Source organism: Zootoca vivipara, chromosome 10, assembly GCF_965207765.1.
Source record: "Zootoca vivipara chromosome 10, rZooViv2.hap1.1, whole genome shotgun sequence".
NCBI classification, from domain to species: Eukaryota; Metazoa; Chordata; class Lepidosauria; order Squamata; family Lacertidae; genus Zootoca; species Zootoca vivipara.
Window position 1 is genome coordinate 59,959,164 of NC_142593.1, and position 22,775 is coordinate 59,981,938.

General features: G+C 45.6%; 1 protein-coding gene across 1 annotated transcript in view; it reads left to right on the plus strand.

Annotated features, from left to right (window-relative positions):
* The window catches only part of DNAI1 (dynein axonemal intermediate chain 1), a 136,629-nt gene that overhangs the window by 8,298 nt on the left and 105,556 nt on the right, over positions 1-22,775 (plus strand). The window contains exons 2-5 of the mRNA XM_060280401.2: positions 2,108-2,152; positions 15,151-15,249; positions 16,768-16,848; positions 20,182-20,308. Of these exons, the coding sequence (XP_060136384.1) occupies positions 2,108-2,152; positions 15,151-15,249; positions 16,768-16,848; positions 20,182-20,308 (352 nt within the window). The remainder of the gene's footprint in view (positions 1-2,107; positions 2,153-15,150; positions 15,250-16,767; positions 16,849-20,181; positions 20,309-22,775) is intronic.

Here is a 22,775-nt window from a genome sequence, read left to right on the forward strand (position 1 = left end):
AGATGAATCCCAAGACGGAATTAAGATTGCCGGAAGAAATATCAACAACCTCAAGTATGCAGATGACACAACCTTGATGGCAGAAAGTGAGGAGGAATTAAAGAACCTTTTAATGAGGGTGAAAGAGGAGAGCGCAAAATATGGTCTGAAGCTCAACATCAAAAAAACCAAGATCATGGCCACTGGTCCCAGCACCTCCTGGCAAATAGAAGGGGAAGAAATGGAGGCAGTGAGAGATTTTACTTTCTTGGGTTCCATGATCACTGCAGATGGTGACAGCAGTCACGAAATTAAAAGACGCCTGCTTCTTGGGAGAAAAGCAATGACAAACCTAGACAACATCTTAAAAAGCAGAGACATTACCTTGCCAACAAAGGTCCGTATAGTTAAAGCTATGGTTTTCCCACTAGTGATGTATGGAAGTGAGAGCTGGACCATAAAGAAGGCTGATCGCCGAAGAATTGATGCTTTTGAATTTTGGTGCTGGAGGAGACTCTTGAGAGTCCCATGGACTGCAAGAAGATAAAACCTATCCATTCTGAAGGAAATCAGCCCTGAGTGCTCACTGGAAGGACAGATCGTGAAGCTGAGGCTCCAATGCTTTGGCCACCTCATGAGAAGAGAAGACTCCCTGGAAAAAGACCCTGATGTTGGGAAAGATGGAGGGCACTAGGAGAAGGGGGCGACAGAGGACGAGATGGCTGGACAGTGTTCTCGAAGCTACGAACATGAGTTTGACCAAGCTGCGGGAGGCAGTGGAAGACAGGAGTGCCTGGCGTGCTATGGTCCATGGGGTCACGAAGAGTCGGACACGACTAAACAACAACAAAATTAAGTGGCCCCACCTCCTGTAATCTGAATTGGTACAGTCCAGGTACAAGTTTGCCATTTCATCTGGTGTTTGTGAGATGCGAACCAGACCAGAGATTTAGGGCTGAATTGCTTTTTGCTGCATGTCCATTCTCTTCTTATGTGTAGCTTTGCTTTTAGGTCTTCCCCCCATATAGTTAAAACAAATTTACTGAAATTTACTTGATTGCATTTTATGTCAAGTTAATTGAAATATGTGTAACTGCCCAAAACAATTAGCTTCCAATTGTCTTGTCAATGCCTTTCCTGCCAGATAAATACTTTTATAGACTCATCTGTGGAGGCTAATAGCAGCCAGGCTTTGTTTCATGCTTTAAATTAGCAATTTGCTGGTTGAATTGGGTCTAAATTAATCTGTGCTTTGGAAATCTCTTATCAATTGTATTCCCTAAATCCCATTAAACTAGCATCCACTATGCTCATTGTACAAGAAAATGATCATGACCATTTCTCTTCCCCCATGTGAACAGAGGGCCTTTTATTTCATTTGGCACTCAGATCATTGTAGAATATTCTGTGCAGCTTGGTCTCGTGGATTATTATAATGTGACCCTTTCGTAGGCCAAAATATCAGGCCTGCTTGATGGTTGTCTTCAGCGCTTTTTCCATTAAAAATGTTTAGGGGTCCTCTCATTTTCCTACTCATATTGAAATACTGCCCCTCAATGAGGCCAAACTTAGATTCACAAAATGTTTAGGGGCATGCGTCCCCCCAGAAAAAAAGCACAAATTGTCATCCTCAATATGCATATTATCGTATTTACATGAATCTAATGCACACCTCAGTTTTCAAAACCTTGAAACCAAAAAAGTATTTGCTGGCAAATATTAATGCGCCATCAAATCTAATGCACACCCTAAAAGGCCCCAAAAAGGTGTGCGTTACATCCGAGTAAATCTCGGTATATCTGGGCAATAACAGTGGGGTTTATCAGGCTGGAGGTGTGGCAGCTCTTTCCTCTCTGAAAGTTTCTGTTCCTTTCCAGAACTGAAATTACAATGCCAAGTCCTCTTCTGCTTATTTTTATCAGCAAACATGTACCAGTATGGATTCATGTGTTTCAGTAGATAATGAAAGACACAGAAAAGTTTTTTTTGAATATTTTCTGTGGAATGAACAGGGATCTCTGGCTAAAGTAGCCATTCTTGACAACTGTTCCTAGTTCTTCTTTGATTGCCAAAGGACCTTGTGTAAAATTTGACCATGTTTGACCACATCTTTATGTTTTGTTTCTAGAGCCAGCCTACACTTAAACCTTCCAAATCAACTATAAGGAGACGGGTAAGAGATTCAATTCTAAAGTCATTTTCTTGCAACTCAGGGCAGCAATCTTAATGGATTTTTTGTTTGTTTGTTTTGGAAAATGGGTGTGTTTAAAATGGCAGACTTGGGAGAGAGCTGGATTAAATTTCTTTTGTGCACTACCTGTAGCACCTGAATGAATTTACTAGGGAATAGACCTCACTGATTTAAATGGAAATACATAAAGGAAATAGCTGTAACTGTGGGTATTCAGAATGCGACCTTTAGATTGCAAGAGGCAAAAGTGGGCAGAGCCATGGATGTGACTCTTACTTTTGGAAGGAATGTCATTCCAGTCGTGCAAAAGTCAGAGGCTTTTACACCCCCACACAACATATGCCTCTCTTCACCCTGCATCCAGGATGAAGGTTCAGCCAGCAGAGGCATTATCAGATTTCAACCAGTTGGCAGCAGTTGAGGACAGTGTGGGGCAGGACCAGTGAGGGCTATGAGGTGAGGGGTGGGGAGAGGAGCTGTGTCCTGGGGAGGCCCAAAGCATCCTTCACAGATCTGGCCACTTCAGTACTTTGGAAAAGAAAGAAAATATGAAAAATCACAGAGGTGCAGGATGAATATTTTATATTAGCAAGCCTAGAGTATCTGAAAGCAGGGTGACATATGATCAATTAGGGTGATGTCTTTTTAAAAACCTCATTTCCTTGTATCATAATTTGATGAGCTCTCATTAAAGATTAGACAAAATCTTACTTTCAAAGAGATTTGATTTAAAAAACCTCACGCATAAAATGATTTTTTAAAAAAATATTTATCAGTTTTTTTTATCATTTTTGAAGTCACTGTAAGCAGATATAAAATTGAACCCAAGCTTTAGAGTCACATATATACAACATTATATAGGGTCATCAAACACACAAGGAAGCTTTTTTTAGCTGCAGTAACAGTATATACGCCACTAGAGGATGATGTTTTGCTGCCTCTCCTGTAGGTTCTTTTCCCAGCATGCCCGGCAGGGTCTGCTGGCTGAGTTTTGAGGTCCCAAAAAGGGGCTTTTATCTTGCGCAGGTGTGACATTTGTATACCCTATGTTGCTAAGAACACTCCCCATTGTGGAATGTGGTGTTGTGTCCAAATTTGATACGAAATATATATAGAATTGTTAATACAATTTTATGAAATGGTAAAACGGCATACAAAAAAAAATTTAAAACGGTTTGTGCGTAACCTTTTTAAATATTTCAATGGAACATACCTCATTTTAGTCATTAATAGGCAAAAGTTCATCCATTTGTGCTACAGGAAATAATTTTTGAGGAAAAAAAAATGAAAAAGTCATCACCCTAAGATCATCCCAGCATGTTTTGAGTATCAGTCTTCTTCAAGGCATTCCCTATAACTATTATCCTGTCCAAATACACAATGAGGGAGGAGGCAAGCTTTCTCCCTAAAGATGTATAGGAAATATAATAAACAAAAGGTGAATTAATGGTCTAAATTCCAATCCTTCGATTGTTGGCACACCTTGCAGGCAAGAAGGAGGAAAGAGGAAGGGCATTCTCGGGGGTTTTCTTCAGCTGGAACTCACCTGTACTCAGTTCCGGCTCCTCTTTTTCTAGAAAAATAGCACTAGGCATTCTTCTTCCTCCTCTTATTCTTCCTGTAGCATTCCCATTTCAGAGGAACATACCCTGAGAGAGAACTAGCTAACTCTGGGGTGGAGAATTTTTGGTCCTCCATTTCGTTGATGGATTAAAACTCATATCCCCCCAGACCATTGGCCATGCTGCTAGGGTGAATGGGAGCTGCTGGGGGCGTGGAGCCAGGGGTGTAGCAAGGGGGGGCGATGGGGGCGGGGTGCCCCAGGTTCCACTCTGGGGAGGGTGACATTCGGCGCACACACACCCCGCGAGCGAGCAGCCAGCTGCCGCCCGGTAAAAGCCTTGCTTGGCGGCTGGCTGCTCGCTCACTTGCTCGGCGCGCACTTTGCTTCTTCCTGCTGGGGCGAAGGCAAGGGGCGGGCCAGGGAGGGACATCAGCAGCGGCCGCTGACGCCCCTCCCTGGCCTGCTCCTCGCCCAGGAACAAGCAAAGCATGCACCAAGCTGGTGAGCGAGCAAGCTGCAGAGCAAGGCTTTTTCAAAAACCTCGCTTCGCAGCTTGCTTGCGGCTTGCCGGCAACGTCACTCTAGCGCCGGGATCCTCTGCTCGCGGCTCCACGAGCGGAGGATCCCTGGTGGCAGCATCCCCGTACGGCGCTGGGGTTTGCCGGCAGCTCCACTGCGTAGTGCACATGTGTGGAGCCGCTGCATAGCACACATGCATTGTGTGAGTATGATGCATGCATTATGTGCGGTGACTCCACGCATGCATGCTGTGTGGCGATGCCCCGCTCCTGGGTGCATGCCCATGGTGCCGCCCCGGGTGCCGGAACGCCTTCGTCCGCCCCTGCGTGGAGCCACAGGTTCTCCAGCTCTGAGTTAAATACTGTAAGTAGCTCCCACCCTGTAAAAAAGAATGAAGAAAAACCGAATACGAATTAAAATAAAACTGAGACACATTTTTGGCTTTCATCTGAGGTCATAGGCAGACAGACGCTGCAGTGGGCCATCAAAGAGGATAACCTAAAGCTCCATTTTACCCATTATAACTGTTGTGACGTGGGGTTTGTGATTTCAGCTCTCTTGACAAAACATGCTGGAGACAGTTCTCTAGTAACAGCTCTTTATTAAAGTGAACAAGACTGACTGTGAGGGCAGGAAGGCTACATTTATAGGGACAGGGAACTAGCTAGAAGGGGATACATTTTGGAGGGAACAATATCAGGCAATCACAGTGCTGCCTTTTGGAGGGAACCAATAAGACAGAGGATCCAAATACAGCAGCTTAAATGAACCAATAGTAGCTGTACCCTCTGGAACCAAAAGGCAGTTACTTTATCCTAATGCAAATACAGACAATAATAATACAGAGATAAAATCCTTTGACTCAATACACAACACCCCTCCCCCCCTAGTGAGCACAGCAGACGTAATCCCTCAGGTACTGTGGGGTCCTACAACTTCTACTTGATCTCCTGACAACAGGTGTTGCAGGTTCTGGATTGGGTGTTACCTGTGGTGGAGGGGCTGCTATAGGGGTTTCGTCAGGAACAGATGGAGTCCCAGACATCTCAGGGTCCCCTACCTGTACCTCGTCATCCTGAGGACTAGCAGGCCCTGGTTCATTTGCGGAAGCCCCTGGTGACTGCACCTCTGGGCCATCTTCACTCTGGTCTCGCAGCTGTGCGTCATTAGCCAGGGATGAATTATCTGACTCCTCCCTGCTGAGCGCCCGGCGCCTCAGCTGATCTATATGTCTCTTCCAAACTTGCCCATTTTCCAAGGTCACATAATAGGACACAGGTCCACTAGCCCGGGTGATCACACCGGCCACCCACCGCGGACCTCGTGAATAGTTCCTCACCCAGACCAGATCTTCAGGGGCGAGATACCTTGTTGTGTCAGTCTCAGCCTGGGGGGTTGCTCTTGAATTACGGTTTGGCATTTTATCTGGGTGGACATAATCCAGCACCGTTACCAGTCTTCTACCTAAGAGCAGCTCAGCTGGCGACTTGCCCGTCGCAGTACACGGCGTCGCATGCTGCAAAAATAACATTCGCGCAATGCGAGCCGACCAGTTACCCTCCATTAAGCGTGCAATGGATTCTTTGGCTGTTCTTACCATGCGCTCAGCCTGCCCATTGGAAGATGGGTGAAAGGGCGCGGATGTGACCCCTCTTATGAAGTTATCAGCCAAGAATGCCCTGAATTCTTGGGATACAAAAGCTGCCCCATTATCTGATACAATGGTCTCAGGTAACCCATGGGTTGCAAACAGCTGCCTCAACACCTTGATTACGGCAGCTGATGCCATGCTAGGGACCATCGCCACTTCTAACCATTTGGAGTATGCATCAACGATAACCAAAAAGACCTTCCCTTGGAATGGCCCAGCAAAATCTATGTGTAGCCGGCTCCAGGGAGTCCTGGACTGCTCCCACCAGTGGACTGGTGCTCTGGCCACTTCTGGCCGCACCTCTTGGCATGCCTTGCATGTTCGTACCCATTGTTCTATGTTCTGGTCCATTCCAGGCCACCACACATAACATCGGGCTAGCGACTTCATCCTGACCATTCCCGGGTGTCCCATGTGAAGCGTCTCAAGAACCCTGTTTCTCAGTGGTGCTGGGATGATCACCCTATCTCCCCATAGGAGACAACCCTTATGCATGGACAATTCGTGCTGCCTTGTCGCATAAGGCCTGAATTTTTCTTCATGCGGACCACCTGGCCACCCCCTCCCCACCCAAGTGAGCACACGGGAGAGAACAGCATCTTTCCTCGTTTTCTCAGCTATATCAGTAGCTGTTACAGGAGCCCCTGGAAGTGTTTCTAGCATCATAATGTGCTCCGCCGGAGCAGGATCCTCATTGCTCCCGCCAGGAAGGGGCAATCGACTCAGCGCATCAGCGTGGCACAACTGTTTCCCCGGCACATGGGTCAAGGTGTACTGGAACCCATTCAGGAATATTGACCAACGCAACATTCTGGGGGAGAGAATTTGTGGTGTTTGTTTGTTTGGGTTGAACAACCCTAACAGTGGTTTGTGGTCCGTTTCAATGGAGAAATGGCGACCGTACAAATAATCATAGAACCTTTTGATTCCTGACACAATTGCTAGTGCCTCTTTATCAATTTGAGCATAGTTGCGCTCCGTGGGTGACAACGTACGGGAATAGAAAGAGATGGGCTTTTCCGACCCATCCGGTTCCCTATGACTCAGCACAGCCCCCAGGCCGTATTGAGAGGCATCACATGCCAAGACCAGCGGCTTCGACTCATCATAATGAGCAAGGACGCTCCTGCTACTCAGCATTTCTCGCAAGGAGTCAAAAGCCTTCTGCTGCTCCCGCCCCCATCGCCACACATTCTTTTTCTGCAAAAGTCTATGTAATGGTTCAGCTACCGAAGCTTTCTGGGGTAAGAATAAATGATAAAAGTTAATAAGTCCCAGGAATGACTGCAACTCCGTCTTGTTCTGTGGTCGTGGTGCCTCGATGATGGCCTTAATCTTAGCATCTGTGGGGTGGATGCCTGATGCATCAATTTTAAACCCCAAGAAATCCACAGTTGGCACCCCAAAACTGCATTTTTCTTTTTTCAGTTGCAACCCCACCTCCTTGAACTTGAGCAACACTGCACGGACACGCGCAACCAGTTCCTGTGGGTCTTTTCCAGCAATCAAAACGTCATCAAAAAATGGCAAGACCCCCGGCAGACCCCTTAACAGGCGTTCCATGAGCCCTTGAAAAATCCCTGGGGCCACACAAACTCCGAACTGTAATCTGTTAACTCTGAACGCCCCTTTATGTGTGACAATAGTCTGTGCTTCCGCTGATTGTGGGGTTACTGGCAGCTGTTGGTAAGCTTGTGCCAGGTCAATTTTGGCGAACACCTTGCCCCCAGCCAGTTTAGCCAACAGATGTGATACGACTGGAATGGGGTATGAGTTTCCCCTGAGTGCCTTATTGATAGTACATTTGTAATCTGCACATATCCTGACTTCCCCATTTGCTTTAAGGGGCGTGACGATTGGAGTCTCCCACTTAGCAGAGTCCACGGGTGAGAGAACTCCCTGCTTGACCAATTTATCCAGCTCTGCCTCAATCTTGGGTTGCAGTGCAAATGGCACTCGCCTTGGTTTGAGTCGGATTGGGGCCACCCCGGGGTCCAACTCGAAGTCAACTGGGGGCCCTTTATAACAACCCAGTTTTCCATTAAATAGACCAGCAAATTCCTTGCATAATGCCTCGCTCATCTCAGGGCAGGTTTGGATTGAATTAAGCCCTGAGATACTCAGTCCCAGGGCGGGGAACCAGTCAGTGCCCAGGAGACTGGGGCGACTGCCCTTTGCAATCACCAGTTTGAGTACAGCCTGTTTGTCCCGGAACTGTACTCTCACAGCACACATTCCCATAACATGGATGCGGCCTGCTGAGTACGACTGCAAGGTTGCCGGGAAGGGCTCCAGAGGGGGCAACTTACCCCTGGGGAAGAATGTCTTCGCGGTCTGGTCCGACACGATGGTGAATGCAGATCCAGAGTCCACCTCCATGTCGCACTGCTGACCCTCAATCTTCACCTTGACGTGTGCCTTGCCTTGCGCTGGAAACTGCACGGCCCTCCCGTTGATCTCCGTTATGTAGTGGCAGTCCTTTCGAAAATGAGTTGCTGTGGGCGGTCTGCGATGCTCCAGTCTAGGTGCTCCTGTTGCTCCTGACGCCGCCGATCTACAGACCCTGGCGATGTGACCTGTCTTCCCGCACATCCGGCACATAGCATCCCTGAAACGACAACTCTTCCGCCCATGGTTTCCGCCACAACCTGGGCAACTGCCTCGGTGATCTTTGTGCACTGTGCAGGCCTGACGCACCAACTCGACCCCACGGACTGGGCTCTGGCTCGGAGTAGCCTCTAGCTCGTCCATGGCATGCGCAACTTCTATCTGTGGCTTAGTGGCCTTGCGACTGGCATCAAGCTCCTCTCTTTCATAATTCTCCGTGGCGGTGGCCTCCTTCAAGGCTGAAGCAAGGGTAACCTCTTCTTTAGCCACGATGCGTCTTCTGGCTTTCTTGCTGCTCAGACCACCAATAAACCGATCCAGGAGAGTCTCTTCCAGATTTTGGAAGCCGCAGTGCTGAGCGAGCTTCCGGAGTTCAGCCAGAAATGCGGATACAGACTCCCCAGCATGCTGCTGCCTCTTATGGAACTCCATCCGCCGGGCCATCTTGGTCTCAGTAGGCGCCAAGTGGCTTGTTAGGCAGGCAAGAATATCTTGGAGAGATGTCTCACTCAGCTTCGCTGGAGCAAGTAATGCCTTGGCTAGCTTGAAGGTCTCGGGCCCACAGTAGCTCAGGAATGTGGCCCTTCTTTTGCTGGCATCAGTGATCCCTTGAGCCACTGCGAAGAACTCAAAGCGTTCGACGTAGTCTTCCCACGTGTGGGGCTCTGATGGCTGGAAGGGCTCCAATACCCTAGGACTCTCCATTGTCCTAGCGGGCAGGGTCGTCTTCTCAGCTGGCCAGTGAGTCTTGTTCTCAGCTGCAATCCGGACTCTGAGGCAGGGTTGTGTTTAACCGCTCCTCAGCATTCCGGATCCCACCTTCGTCGCCAGTTGTTGTGACGTGGGGTTTGTGATTTCAGCTCTCTTGACAAAACATGCTGGAGACAGTTCTCTAGTAACAGCTCTTTATTAAAGTGAACAAGACTGACTGTGAGGGCAGGAAGGCTACATTTATAGGGACAGGGAACTAGCTAGAAGGGGATACATTTTGGAGGGAACAATATCAGGCAATCACAGTGCTGCCTTTTGGAGGGAACCAATAAGACAGAGGATCCAAATACAGCAGCTTAAATGAACCAATAGTAGCTGTACCCTCTGGAACCAAAAGGCAGTTACTTTATCCTAATGCAAATACAGACAATAATAATACAGAGATAAAATCCTTTGACTCAATACACAACAATAACACCCCAAATTTGGAAAGAAATGTCCATCATGTTCTAAACTACAGTACATGAAAGAAAGTCGCATGCCCTTCTCCATGCACACTGGTCAAGGATCAGGCTGGTATAAAATGGTGTCTCTTAGCCTTTTTAAGGATATAGCTTGAGTTCTTCAGAAAGCCTTCCCTCTAAAATTCACTATAAGAATCTGCTGCATGAAAATTTAACACCCAACTTTTAAAGAAGGCCTTGGTGTTACCTTGGTATCTGGCATGTGCTAAAACTAATTTTTTATAAAAAAAATATGTTCATTAGCCTTTAGAGTTTTTAGTATTATTAGGCATATTTGTGTGCAGCTTTGCGTTAAGTAAAAAGGATACTGTGGACACAGCAGAATGCATAACGGTGCAGCTGCTCCCAAGTGGAGTCACCGCTTTCTCCCCTGTAGCCTTTTCCTTGGTGTTTGGAGGGAGGGCTCCCCGGAGACCCACTCCCTGTTTTGTGTGCATGCCGGACAGTGAATGAAGCGCTCCTTTGATCAATATTCCATTCACCCTTGCTGAGAGCAGTCATGCATAGGAAGATCCAATTAGACCCTCGATTCTGTATCAGCTGCATTCATACAGGGCACAAGGTCTGAGCGACGCTGCTAGGAAAACCGGATTGAAAAGGGAGGTTGTCGTATTGAAATTCAGCTCATGGCAGCCTTTCAGAGCAAAGGGGAGAAATTGCCCCAAGCCCCTGAATTCATTTTAATCGACGGCTCTGTGCTGCACACCAGTAATGAATATCAATTTAAATTAATTTCTCCTGCAGTTGGTTTCTTGCTACCAATGGGACACAGAGCTCCCAGGAACTGCACACTCGGTGACACTGATTGGACCCATGTGTTGGGCATCTAGGACCAGGTGTGTGCAAGGCCTGACCCCCCCCCCCAGCAGCAGTTGGTGGCAAGTACCTGGAGCATAATTGATGCTTTTGAAGTATGGTGCTGGAAGAGACTCTTGAGAATCCCATGTACTGCAAGAAGATCAAACCTATCCATTCTGAAGGAAATCAGCCCTGAGTGCCCTGGAAGGACAGATCGTGAAGCTGAGGCTCCAATACTTTGGCCACCTTATGAGAAGAGAAGACTCCCTGGAAAAGACCCTGATGTTGGGAAAGATGGAGGGCACTAGGAGAAGGGGACGACAGAGGACGAGATGGTTGGACAGTGTTCTCGAAGCTATGAACATGAGTTTGACCAAACTGCGGGAGGCAGTGGAAGACAGGAGTGCCTAGCGTGCTATGGTCCATGGGGTCACGAAGAGTCGGACATGACGAAACGTCTAAACAACAACAACCTGGAGCAGAAGGGACAGTAGGCAGGGACAAGGGATAGCCTAGTGATTCATTGCCTCTCAGAACCATGTGTCGGCCAGATAGAGTACAGAGACCTTGGAGACATTTGTATCGGGGAATAAGTGGCCCAGAACTGACTGCCTGGGATTCCCCGACTGCAAGACTAGGAGGATTTACTATCCTGCTCTGAACTTCCTGCACTTTTCTCTTCCGACCAGCATTCCCAGTGGCATGGGGAAAGGGGGCCTGGTTTGAGTCCTGGCTTGTGTCTGGTTACACCTGCCGGAACCTTACAAGTCAGTTGTATAGGAACTCTGCAATTCAGAAAAAGTTACTCTAGCCCATTGGACATTACTGTGTGTGAGGCACAGCCAGCTTCCTAAGAGAGTCACAGAGGAAGACATTGGGCAGAAAAGAGACTTTCTCTTAAGCAAAAATCTTCCTGTGGAGAATTCTGTAGCATCATAAAGATGATTTCAGGGGTGGGGTGCTATCATCATCATCATCATCACCATCATCATCAAATCAAATCAAATTAAAATTCTATATCGCCCTTCATCCGAAGATCACAGGGCTGTTTACAATATAAAAACACAAAACACACAACAACACAATAACAAACAAAAACAATAACCTTCCCCCTAGTTTAAAATCCCATAGATTGTTTAATTAGCTAAAGAAGAGGCATATTTTTGCCTGGTGGGTAACCACTCTACCCTAAACACACCATGCTATATGGAAGTCAAGCAGTAAACCATAACATTTTTTGAAGGTCCAGACAGTGGAGTTTGGAAACTGCTTAGGTGTCTGAGATAAGCTTGATGGTTCATGAAACCTTGAGGGGAGGCAAATCGCAGTCTGCACTGCTTGTGCCCTGATTGCCCACCCCTGAGCTATTGTTAAATATTTTATTCTGTTTGTTACAGAAGAGAATAGGTGTTTCTTTTGCTGTGCTGCACATCCAGCTAGCTTTGGAAGAACGTGGTTCTTAACATGTGTCACCTCTCCTATCTTCATATTTAAAACATCTCACAGAAGTGACACTTTGAAATTACTTTATTTTGTGAAGCCTTTGAGGAGCCACGGTCTAGAGATCATCAATGGAATACGCATTGAATTGTGACTAATTCAGGAATTGGACAGAAGCTGATCAGAGGAGCTGGAAGTGTCATTCTTCAAACCTAGATGATTAAAAAGAAAAGAGAATTAAGATGGGGAGGGAATAAATGATCCATGGGAATGGTAGTGACTTTGATAGTCAACCTAATCCAAGTGGGTTCAGTCAACAGACATTGATTAGAAGTTATCCACCAAACAACAAAATCACCCTCAGCCCTTGGCACAAAAGTCTTCCCTCAAGATCTTCCACCCACATTCTTTTCCACACCTGGTCAGGCTCTTGTGGCTCCTGAACTGCCAGATTAGAAATGCTGATTTTGAAATGTCCAATGACAGTGACAGAAAAGGTTTGGTCTACGTTAAGTCACTTAACAATGCCTTAAATGTTACGGTTGTTGGTTTTTAATTGACCCCAAATAGATGCTCAAAATTCCAACGTAGCAGAAGTTACTAATCCAGAAAGATAGCAGACCAGAAAACATCAGAGCAGAAAGTTATTCCCTCCTGCCCTCTCCTCTTGCCATTTGAGGCCAGCCTTTCTATAGACACGGTTCCAAACAAGCTCCTGGTGCTTAACTTCGCATTCAGAAAACACCCATCAGACAATGGCAAGGAACCTCTGCAGTGCTTAGACATACAATATGGAAGGTGATTTCGGCAAGCTCTTGCAGCTATAAAGGCTGTCACAATACACCATTTCCCGAAGCAAGTTGTTGAAACGGCAAGCTCATTTCACTGTTGAGATCACTGGCTTTCATTGGATGAAGAGAGACGGAACCACGGCCCACCTAGTCCAACAGCTTGCTTCACAGTTGCATATGCCTTAGCCAGCCCCCTCCTACCAATTCCCAGCTACATCCAGTTCCTCACAGGATTTGGATGAAAAGGACCAGCAGAGGTGGGGGTCATTGGTGGCGCTTCATCCCAGATCTCCAGAGGCTTGATGCAGACTCTAATAAAGACAGGTAGTGATGAAACAGGTCACTTACACTGTGGAAACCACCAGCTCAGTGCCATGGAGCTGAACTATAGACTCCAAGCATCAACTTCTGGATGTTGTTGTTACTATTAAATTGATAACCCATGAGTCACCAACCTTTTGGGGTCGCATTTGGACGCATTTGGAATTTTGTCATGGCTCTTCTGCTTCTCTCCCTTCTCCAGAGTCACATTCGTACACAAGATCATAGAATCATAGAATCATAGAGTTGGAAGAGACCACGAGGGCCATCCAGTCCAACCCCCTGCCAAGCAGGAAACACCATCAAAGCATTCTTGACATATGCCTGTCAAGCCTCTGCTTAAAGACCTCCAAAGAAGGAGACTCCACCACACTCCTTGGTAGCAAATTCCACTGCCGAACAGCTCTTACTGTCAGGAAGTTCTTCCTAATGTTTAGGTGGAATCTTCTTTCTTGTAGTTTGAATCCATTGCTCCGTGTCCTCTTCTCTGGAGCAGCAGAAAACAATCTTTCTCCCTCCTCCATATGGCATCCTTTCATATATTTGAACATGGCTATCATATCACCCCTTAACCTTCTCTTCTCCAGGCTAAACATACCCAGCTCTCTAAGCCCTTCCTCATAAGGCATCGTTTCCAGGCCTTTGACCATTTGGGTTGCCCTCCTCTGGACACGTTCCAGCTTGTCAGTATCCTTCTTGAACTGTGGTGCCCAGAACTGGACACAGTACTCCAGGTGAGGTCTGACCAGAGCAGAGTACAGTGGTACTATTACTTCCCTTGATCTAGATGCTATACTCCTATTGATGCAGCCCAGTATTGCATTGGCTTTTTTAGCTGCTGCATCACACTGCTGACTCATGTCAAGTTTGTGGTCTACCAAGACTCCTAGATCCTTTTCACATGTGCTGCTCTCAAGATGATAGAAACAAAACACAGAATGTATCTGTGACCACAGCACTCCATTGTCTCTCCTGCTGTCCTCTGACTCCTGCAGCACCCCACTTTCTGTGCCCCTCCAGTCACTCTGTTTTGCCTCCACCCAGTCTCCCAGATCACTCCATTTCCCCTCCCATCTTCTTGTCCCTTTCCCTTCCACCTTCCTTCCATTCAGCTGCTCAGGAGATTTCCAAGGCTCCGAGTGGCGACTCAGGCGCTGATCTGGATGTTGAAAAGCACCTACAGCCGAAAGGAGAAGGGGGGAGCAGAGAGTTTTCCTCCTTTCCTCCTTCAGCAATGTGCACTTTGTGGGAGGGGAGGGATGTCACGACACTTGGGGAAGCTCACAAGGGTGCTATTGTGCCCAGGGGCACCGCGTTGGTAACCCCATATCTCCTAGGCAGGTAGGAACAGAACCACAAAATATATATATATTTTTAATTTTAAAATAGACTTTATTAGGAAGTTTTAAAAGGTATACACACACCAAAAAAGTAACTTAATAACATAAGTTAGCAGCTTAAATAACATAGTGTAACAAAAGTAACATAAATAACATAACTGCATATTTAAGCCACCCAACATAAATTAATCAACATAAATAAACAAATCAAGGTTGATCTAAATAGATTAAATCAATCAAACTACAAATAATATACAAGATCAACTTAGGCAAACATAACATAACATAACATAACAAAAAAAGAAAATTATCCCCAGATCAGATCTTAACACATGGGCCTATCTCCATAAAATCCATTCATTTTAGATTAAAATTGGCTTCCAATCGCCAATATATCGCTTCCCTTACTATTCCCTTACTTTGTGGAACAGAATCACAAAAGAATGGTACCTCCAGCCTGATCCTTTGCAAACAATCCAGAAAGATACCACGGTGGCATTTGTTCTTTTCTTTTCTTTCTTTCTTTTGTATTTTAGACATTTATTTCCATTTTATACATCCCTCTCTTTTTTGGACAAAGTAATAATCATAAATAAATAAGAATAAAAATGTGCACCCCGCCACCGAGACCATTCCATTAGGCATTTGTTCATTTCTTGCTGCCCTGGCAAGACAGAATCCACCTCACCCTGTTGTTTAACTCTGTTGTTCTAGGATGACGAAGGCGGTGCTGAAGTGGAAGGAGGGCCAGATGAATGGGCACAGGCCAAGACATTAATCAAGCCCCCAGACCAGCTGGAGCTGACAGATGCTGTAAGTAAAATTTGGAGGGGAGTCACTGCAGGGCCTCGTTCCAGCCAATCTGGTGGCCCCTACGGTGCATGCATGATAACTCAGAGCACGGACGTGGGAACCCAGCTTCAAATCCCTGCTCTGCCCAGCTCAGGCAAGTCGTGATCCAATGGGATGAGGCATAGAAGAGGTTTACGTAAGTCCTATAAAAATGAGAAATGATTGTCATAGTGATCTTATAGGAGGGTTATTATTCATTTGCAGTGCTAATGTCATGGGCTGGCTGGATACAGAGGAATGATGGGAGGCACCAGCTGGGGAATCCCCAAGGGAACCCCCCAGGAAAAGAAGACTTGCCCTTCTTTCTCTAGAGCTTGGTTGTTATTTGATGGTGTCTGCACTGGACTAGTACCACTTTTCCCAGTACCCCATGTTTTTGTGTCCGTTGCTACTTCCATTGGTGGAGCTCAATATTTTCTCTAACCTGACTGGCAGGAGCAGTAGCTCTTCAAGGTCTTATGCAAAAGTTTTCCCCATTTCTCCTAGTCGAGAGACTTGTAGAAGCAGGAATTGAACCTATGAGCATATTGATCCCATGTTCCCTGAGCGACAGGCCCTCCTTGTTGGAAGCAGCCCAAACTGCGATGGATTTTGGAACGCCATGAAAAAAATTGCCCGACAGCTCTTCAAATACTGGGCCGTGGGTTAGTTTAATTGTACCTGACAAACAAATGAGCCTTCCCTTTTCCAGGTCTTAAGAACTTGGAACTTGAAGGCAAAGGGATCCTGCTTGTTTGATTGCAAATGAGGTCATATAAGTCCCACAGGTGATCCTTTGCGTGTTTTCTCCCACAAAGGAAAACCGTTTTATCAAAAAGCATGCATGACTGGCTGAAGGGAATTACTCATTGTTGCATACGAAATGGAAGAACATTGCATATTAACATTTACTTTTCCCCCCCAAAAGAAAATAATGCACCCTCCCCAAATATATCAGGAAAGTTCAGTTACTTCCTTCTCCATGCAATGTTCATTTGAACCTAACATTTTCATGAAATACAACAAATCAGTACTGTCATTACAGTGGTGCCTCGCTTAACGAATGCCCTGCTTAACGAAATTTCCGCTTAACGAAAGGATTTTTCGAGCAGAGGTTGCCTCGCTAGACGAATTCGTTTTATGAAAAATTCGTCCAGCGAATCGCGGTTTCCCATAGGAATGCATTGAAATTCAATTAATGCGTTCCTATGGGCAAAAAAAAACACCAAAAAATTTCAATGCATTCCTATGGGATTCGCTAGACGAATTTTTCGTTATAAGAAAAGACCCGTGGAATGAATTACATTCGTCTAGCAAGGCACCACTGTATTTTTAATGGGGGGAAATCGTTTCAAGAAGTCTCCTGCAGCTTTCAACAAAAGTTCAATGTGGCAATACAGCTCATGAAGAATTACAGTATGGTACAAATGTATCTGAATATTATCTTTATAAAGGATGTACCTGTATGTGTGTTTTAAGCCAGCTTTTTCCCTTCTGCAGGAATTGAAAGAAGAGATCACTCGCATTCTGACAGCCAATAATCCTCATGCTCCTCAGAATATTGTCAGATACAGTTTTAAAGTGAGTACTTTACTCTTCATTGAAATTCATATGAGATGTGGGCAATTGCTTCACTAATGTATGCTTTTTTAAAAAAACACACACACCTGATATTTGAATTTGAATTTGGGATATTTAAGAAGATAGGGACCCAGGTGGCTCTGTGGGTTAAACCACAGAGTCTAGGGCTTGCTGATCAGAAGGTCGGCGGTTCGAATCCCTGCAACGGGGTGAGCTCCCGCTGCTTGGTCCCAGCTCCTGCCAACCTAGCAGTTCGAAAGCACATCAAAGTGCAAGTAGATAAATAGGGACCGCTTTGGCGGGAAGGTAAACGGCGTTTCCGTGTGCTGCTCTGGTTCGCCAGAAGCAGCTTTGTCATGCTGGCCACATGATCCGGAAGCTGTCTGCGGACAAACGCCGGCTCCCTCGGCCTATAGAGCGAGATGAGCGCCGCAACCCCAGAGTCGGACACGACTGGACCTGATGGTCAGGGGCCCCTTTACCTTTACCTTTTTAAGATATAAGATATCTTTATTGTCATTGTCCCCTTGCGGGAACAACGAAATTACTCGGTTGCTACATCCACTCAGATAAAGCATTCCGCATAATCCAAATTAATTTTGGGTGCATAATGCTTGGTGGCAACCGTTGGCTGTTTTGACTTGGACAAACAGCACATATAAAATACCATAAACTGTCAAATACAAAAATACCATTGCATGTTATGTATCAAAGAGGGCTGATGCCATTGCAGGTCAACTGTCAAATATAAATGGAAGCAAAATATCATCATCCAAATATGAGATATTTGGAGATCCTTCTCTAGAAGCCCTTGCCACAGAGGCATGGTGGGAAGCAGAAGGAGAGAGAGCTTTCTCCATGTTGACACTGCAGGGATGTTTTTTTGTCCCCTGATTTGTACGATTATAGGTGCCAGATATATAGATTGTTTGTACAGATTTTTTATGAATAGGTGAGGTTGGTTTTATGGTTGCTTTTGAGATTTTTGTCATGCCTTTTTATGTTACATTCCAAATTCTACTGATCTTGTTGAGTTTATGCTTTTCCCATTTCCTTGTACTTTTAATGATGTTTTCAAGTTTCTCCTTGGAAGCCATCCTGAAAATTTCTTACAAGTTAAAAAGGCAGAATGCAAAGGCTTTGAATAAAATAACATATCAAATACACTTGAATTTAGCGAGCTTACTTTAAATATTGTTACACTGCCTTTCTTCACCTTAAATGGTTTCATACGTATGCAGAGAAACAGTGTGCCTGCATTCCTATACCTGCTTCCCTGGGAGAAAGCCCCATTGAGCTCAGTGGGACTTGAATAGGATTGTGTTATAGATTTGCTTTATTTATTTATTTATCTTCCCGGACGTCCAACACACGGGTTGGAGTCGGACATAGACGGTTAGGATCCAATGCCTAAGGCAATACCGCTCAACATCCGTAACCAATGAAGTTGTGGCCTTTTCGCCCGTATAAATCTATCTGATGTGTCGAGTGTCTTTATTCTCACGGGGAGGGAGGGACATTGCCACACAACCCTTTTTTTAAATTTTTTTTCACTTTTTGAAATATGGCAGCCCTATTTTAACATAACTGTGTTTTAACAAAAACTGCTGAAGCAAAAGAGAGTCTTGCTTGGCACTGTCACATGTCTTTGGGTGCCCAGCAAAAACACTCCTCTTTACCTAGACTTTTGGCCATTAAATAATCTGTGGTCTATAAAATAGGGGGGGCTATTATTATTATTATTATTATTATTATTATTATTATTATGCAGTTTAAATTATGTTCTTAATGTTGTACACCGTCCTGGGATCTTAGGATAAAGGGTGGAACCAGTATATAAATGAAATAAATAAAAATAATAATAAATAGATCTCCCTTGATTCTGAGAAGCTTCCCATCAAGTCAGACTTCAAAAGCTACCAGATAAAGTCATGTTTGACATAAAAATTCACAAGGGAGAAATTGCAGAGGAGAAAGCAAATTGGTTCTTCATTTAATCCCCCCTTAATGCCTTCTAGGCAAGCCCTGTTGAAATGGATGTGATGGATGTGAGCAGGGCCAGATTTAGGTTTGATGAGGCCCTAAGCTACTGAAAATAATGGGGCCCTTGATATGTCCAGCTGTCCTTTGCCAACAACGATGAGAAAGGTCAATGTTATTGAATATATGCTCTATGGTAATTTATGGACCTAATAGGTATCTCAAGCCATTTGCACATGTTGCCATGCAATCAGTCCATGCAGAATGTAGGCACCCTATATATAGAAATGAGCAAACCAGGGATATTTTAGGGAGCAGGCTAGCAGGCAGGGCCCATTACTTATCGGTACATCATAGGAGCCTACACAACACAAAATACTGTTGTTGTATGTAGGTTTTATTTTATTTGTTTTTTATCTTATATTCTGGAAATGCACATCCAGTTGTTCTTTCCTTTAATTTTTTTGGGGCCCCAAAGAGAGTGGGGCCCTAAGCTAGAGCTTGTTTAGCTTATACGTAAATCCGGCACTGTATGTGAGCTCCATCCCTGCCTTGGCTGACTTAATGCAGGGCCAGTTCTGCTCAGATTTTGCCCTTTGTTGTTAATAAGGGCTTCTTCCCCTTCTGTTCCTTCTTTCAAACTTTCTTTATATACCACCTTTTCAAGGAGTGCAGGGTGATGGGTGTGGCTCTCCCCATTTTATCCTCACAACATCCCTGTGAGGTAGGTGACTCCCATGATCGAAAACCTTCACCCTAGAATTCACCTTAGATAGTTCTGCAACTGACCATTTTTACCGACCAGGCTTGGTGTAACATTCCTGGGACCTGTAGCTTCTCCTTACCCTCCCACCCTGGTGTAAATGTGAGGTGATCTGAGCTAGATTGATAAGTAGCTGCACCTTCATTCCTGCTGGGACTAGATCCACCCAAAAATGGATGGGTTGTAGATTCGAGCCCCAACCCCACGATGGATGAGAATATTGCATTGAATTGGGGCTGGACTATTGCCATAAATCCAGAATTTCCCAGACATAGCTGGTAATCGGCTGTCGGAAGCAGCATTCAGGCGGAAATCGCTGAAATGTCCGGGATTTGCCAAAAAAGCTCAACAACTTTGGATAATTTTTTTTTTAAAAAAAAAACACTCAGCAGTAGGCAGTTGTCTATGATTCTATGAAGGCGGAGAGTTCTGTTGACCTCCTTGTGGGGCTTCTTAATGATGTTTATGTTTTATCATTGCGCACCACTCTGATAATTTATGGAACAGAATTCATAGAAACACTTTTATGAATGAAAGAGAAACATGGCTGTGTGTCATCATATCAGTGCTGGTCTTTTCTTTCTCCGTAGGAGAGATCCTACAAGCAGACTACTGTGGTGGAACAGATGGCCACGCACTTCACTCTCTATGGGAACCTGATATTCAGAGATTCGGATGAGGGTCGGAGGCAGAGCATGAAGCAGAGTCTGACTGTTGGTAGGCTTTGTGGGTCAGCAGACAGCGAGCTATTGAGCCCATACCTGCCAAGTTGCTGTCAGAGAAATAAGGGACCGGCCCGGAAATAGCAGACCGGACGCAGTGCTGCCGCCATTTAGTAACTGGGCGGAGCATGCTCAGAAGTGACTTTTGATGCTGCTCTGCCCAGTTCCAAAATGGCCGCCGCGCCAGAAGTCACACTGCAGCCATTTTGGAACTGGGCAGAGCAGCATCAAAAGTCGCTTCTGAGCATGCTCCACCCAGTTCCAAAATGGCCGCCGCGCCAGAATAAACCGGGGGAAAACAAAAAAATCCGTTTTTTCAGCTAGGAACAGCCGGAAAATGGGGATTTCCCGGGGAAAACGGGAGACTTGGCAGCTTTGATTGAGCCATGCGCCCGGCACACCTACTCTGGGCGCTGGAGGAAATGTGTGCCTGTGGCCTTAGGTTGGGGGGGGCACTGTCACATGAGGGCCTGTTTGTTAGCATGAATGACTTAGTATATGGCTCCTCTTCATCCTGGAGGGAAGTGACTAGTGGGGTGCCACAGGGTTCTGTCTTGGGCCCAGTCTTATTCAACATCTTTATAAATGACTTGGGTGATGGGCTTGAGGGCATCCTGAGCAAGTTTGCAGACGACACCAAATTGGGAGGGGTGGCTAATACCCCAGAGGACAGGATCACACTTCAGAATGACCCTAACAGATTAGACAACTGGGCCAAAGCAAACAAGATTAATTTTAACAGGGAGAAATGTAAAGTACTACACTTGGGCAAAAAAAATGAAAGGCACAAATACAGGATGGGTGACACCTGGCTTGAGAGCAGTACATGTGAAAAGGATCTAGGAGTCTTGGTAGACCACAAACTTGACATGAGTCAACAGTGTGATGCAGCAGCTAAAAAAGGCAATGCCATTCAGGGCTGCATCAATAGGAGTATAGCATCTAGATCAAGGGAAGTAATAGTACCGCTGTATTCTGCTCTGGTCAGACCTCACCTGGAGTACTGTGTCCAGTTCTGGGCAGCACAGTTCAATAAGGATACTGACAAGCTGGAACGTTTCCAGAGGAGGGCAACCAAAATGGTCAAAGGCCTGGAAACGATGCCTTATGAGGAACGGCTTAGGGAGCTGGACATGTTTAGCTTGGAGAAGAGAAGGTTAAGGGGTGATATGATAGCCATATTCAAATATATAAAAGGATGCCATATAGAGGAGGGAGAAAGCTTGTTTTCTGCTGCTCCAGAGAAGCGGACACGGAGCAATGGATTCAAACTACAAGAAAGAAGATTCCACCTAAACATTAGGAAGAACTTCCTGGCAGTAAGAGCTGTTCGACAGTGGAATTTGCTGCCAAGGAGTGTGGTGGAGTCTCCTTCTTTGGAGGTCTTTAAGCAGAGGCTTGACAGGCCTATGGCAAGAATGCTTTGATGGTGTTTCCTGCTTGGCAGGGGGTTGGACTGGATGGCCCTTGTGGTCTCTTCCCATTCTATGATTCTATGTTTGTTAGCATGAATGACTTAGTATATGTAGATCTGGCTAAGGCTGTGTCAGATCATTGGTAAATCTAGTCCCTTGTGGTCTATTTTGACTTGTAATGACTCCCTGTGGTCTCAGAAAGAGGATTTTCCTAGTCCTGCTATCAGGAACCTGTGGCGTATCCTTCTGGATTAGTCCGATGGGATACCTAGTCTAGCATCCTGCTTTCCTCAGTGGCTGACTAGGAAGCCCACAAGCAGGGCTGGAGGTCAATAGTCCACTTCCACTGTTGCTTCTCAGTGACTGCCTCTAAACAAAGAGATCCCGTATAGCCAATGATGGCCACTGGTAGACTCTTCCCCCTCCGGGAATTTGTCTAGTCTCCTTTTTAAGCTGCCTCTCTTACTGGCCACCACCAACCTTTGTAGTAGTGAAATACGTAAATGAATATGCCAGAAAACTATGCCACACTTTATCTAAGAAACTGCTGAAACATCTTATCGGCGTTCTGTATTCCAAACAGAAGTTAATAAAGGAGGAACTCTCTGCACTGGAGAACTCCATCAGGAATCACCCGGCCTGGCAGAAGTTCCACAAGGAAAAACAAACCATTTACCACTCTCAACTGGAGTTACTGAAGAACCAGAAAAATAAAAAACTCTGCAACCTTTCCAACCTACAGGCCACCAATCAAAACAAGATCAACAACATTGTCAATCTTTCACAGCAAACACTCAGCCCAGCTGAGGAATCCGTCCTTTCACGGGGACTATCATTCTGCCCTGCCAAATCCCAACACATGATTCAGTTCTGCGGGGACCTGGAAGCATTTTTCCGCCGTTTACGCCTGAAGGAGTATTTTCATCACACACAAGAACAAGACAAAGTAGAACAAACTACATCCCCACAACACAACACCTCTCAACTTACTGGGGAACAACCATCACCCTCCAAACGCATCAATGAACAGAACATTGACCACCAACT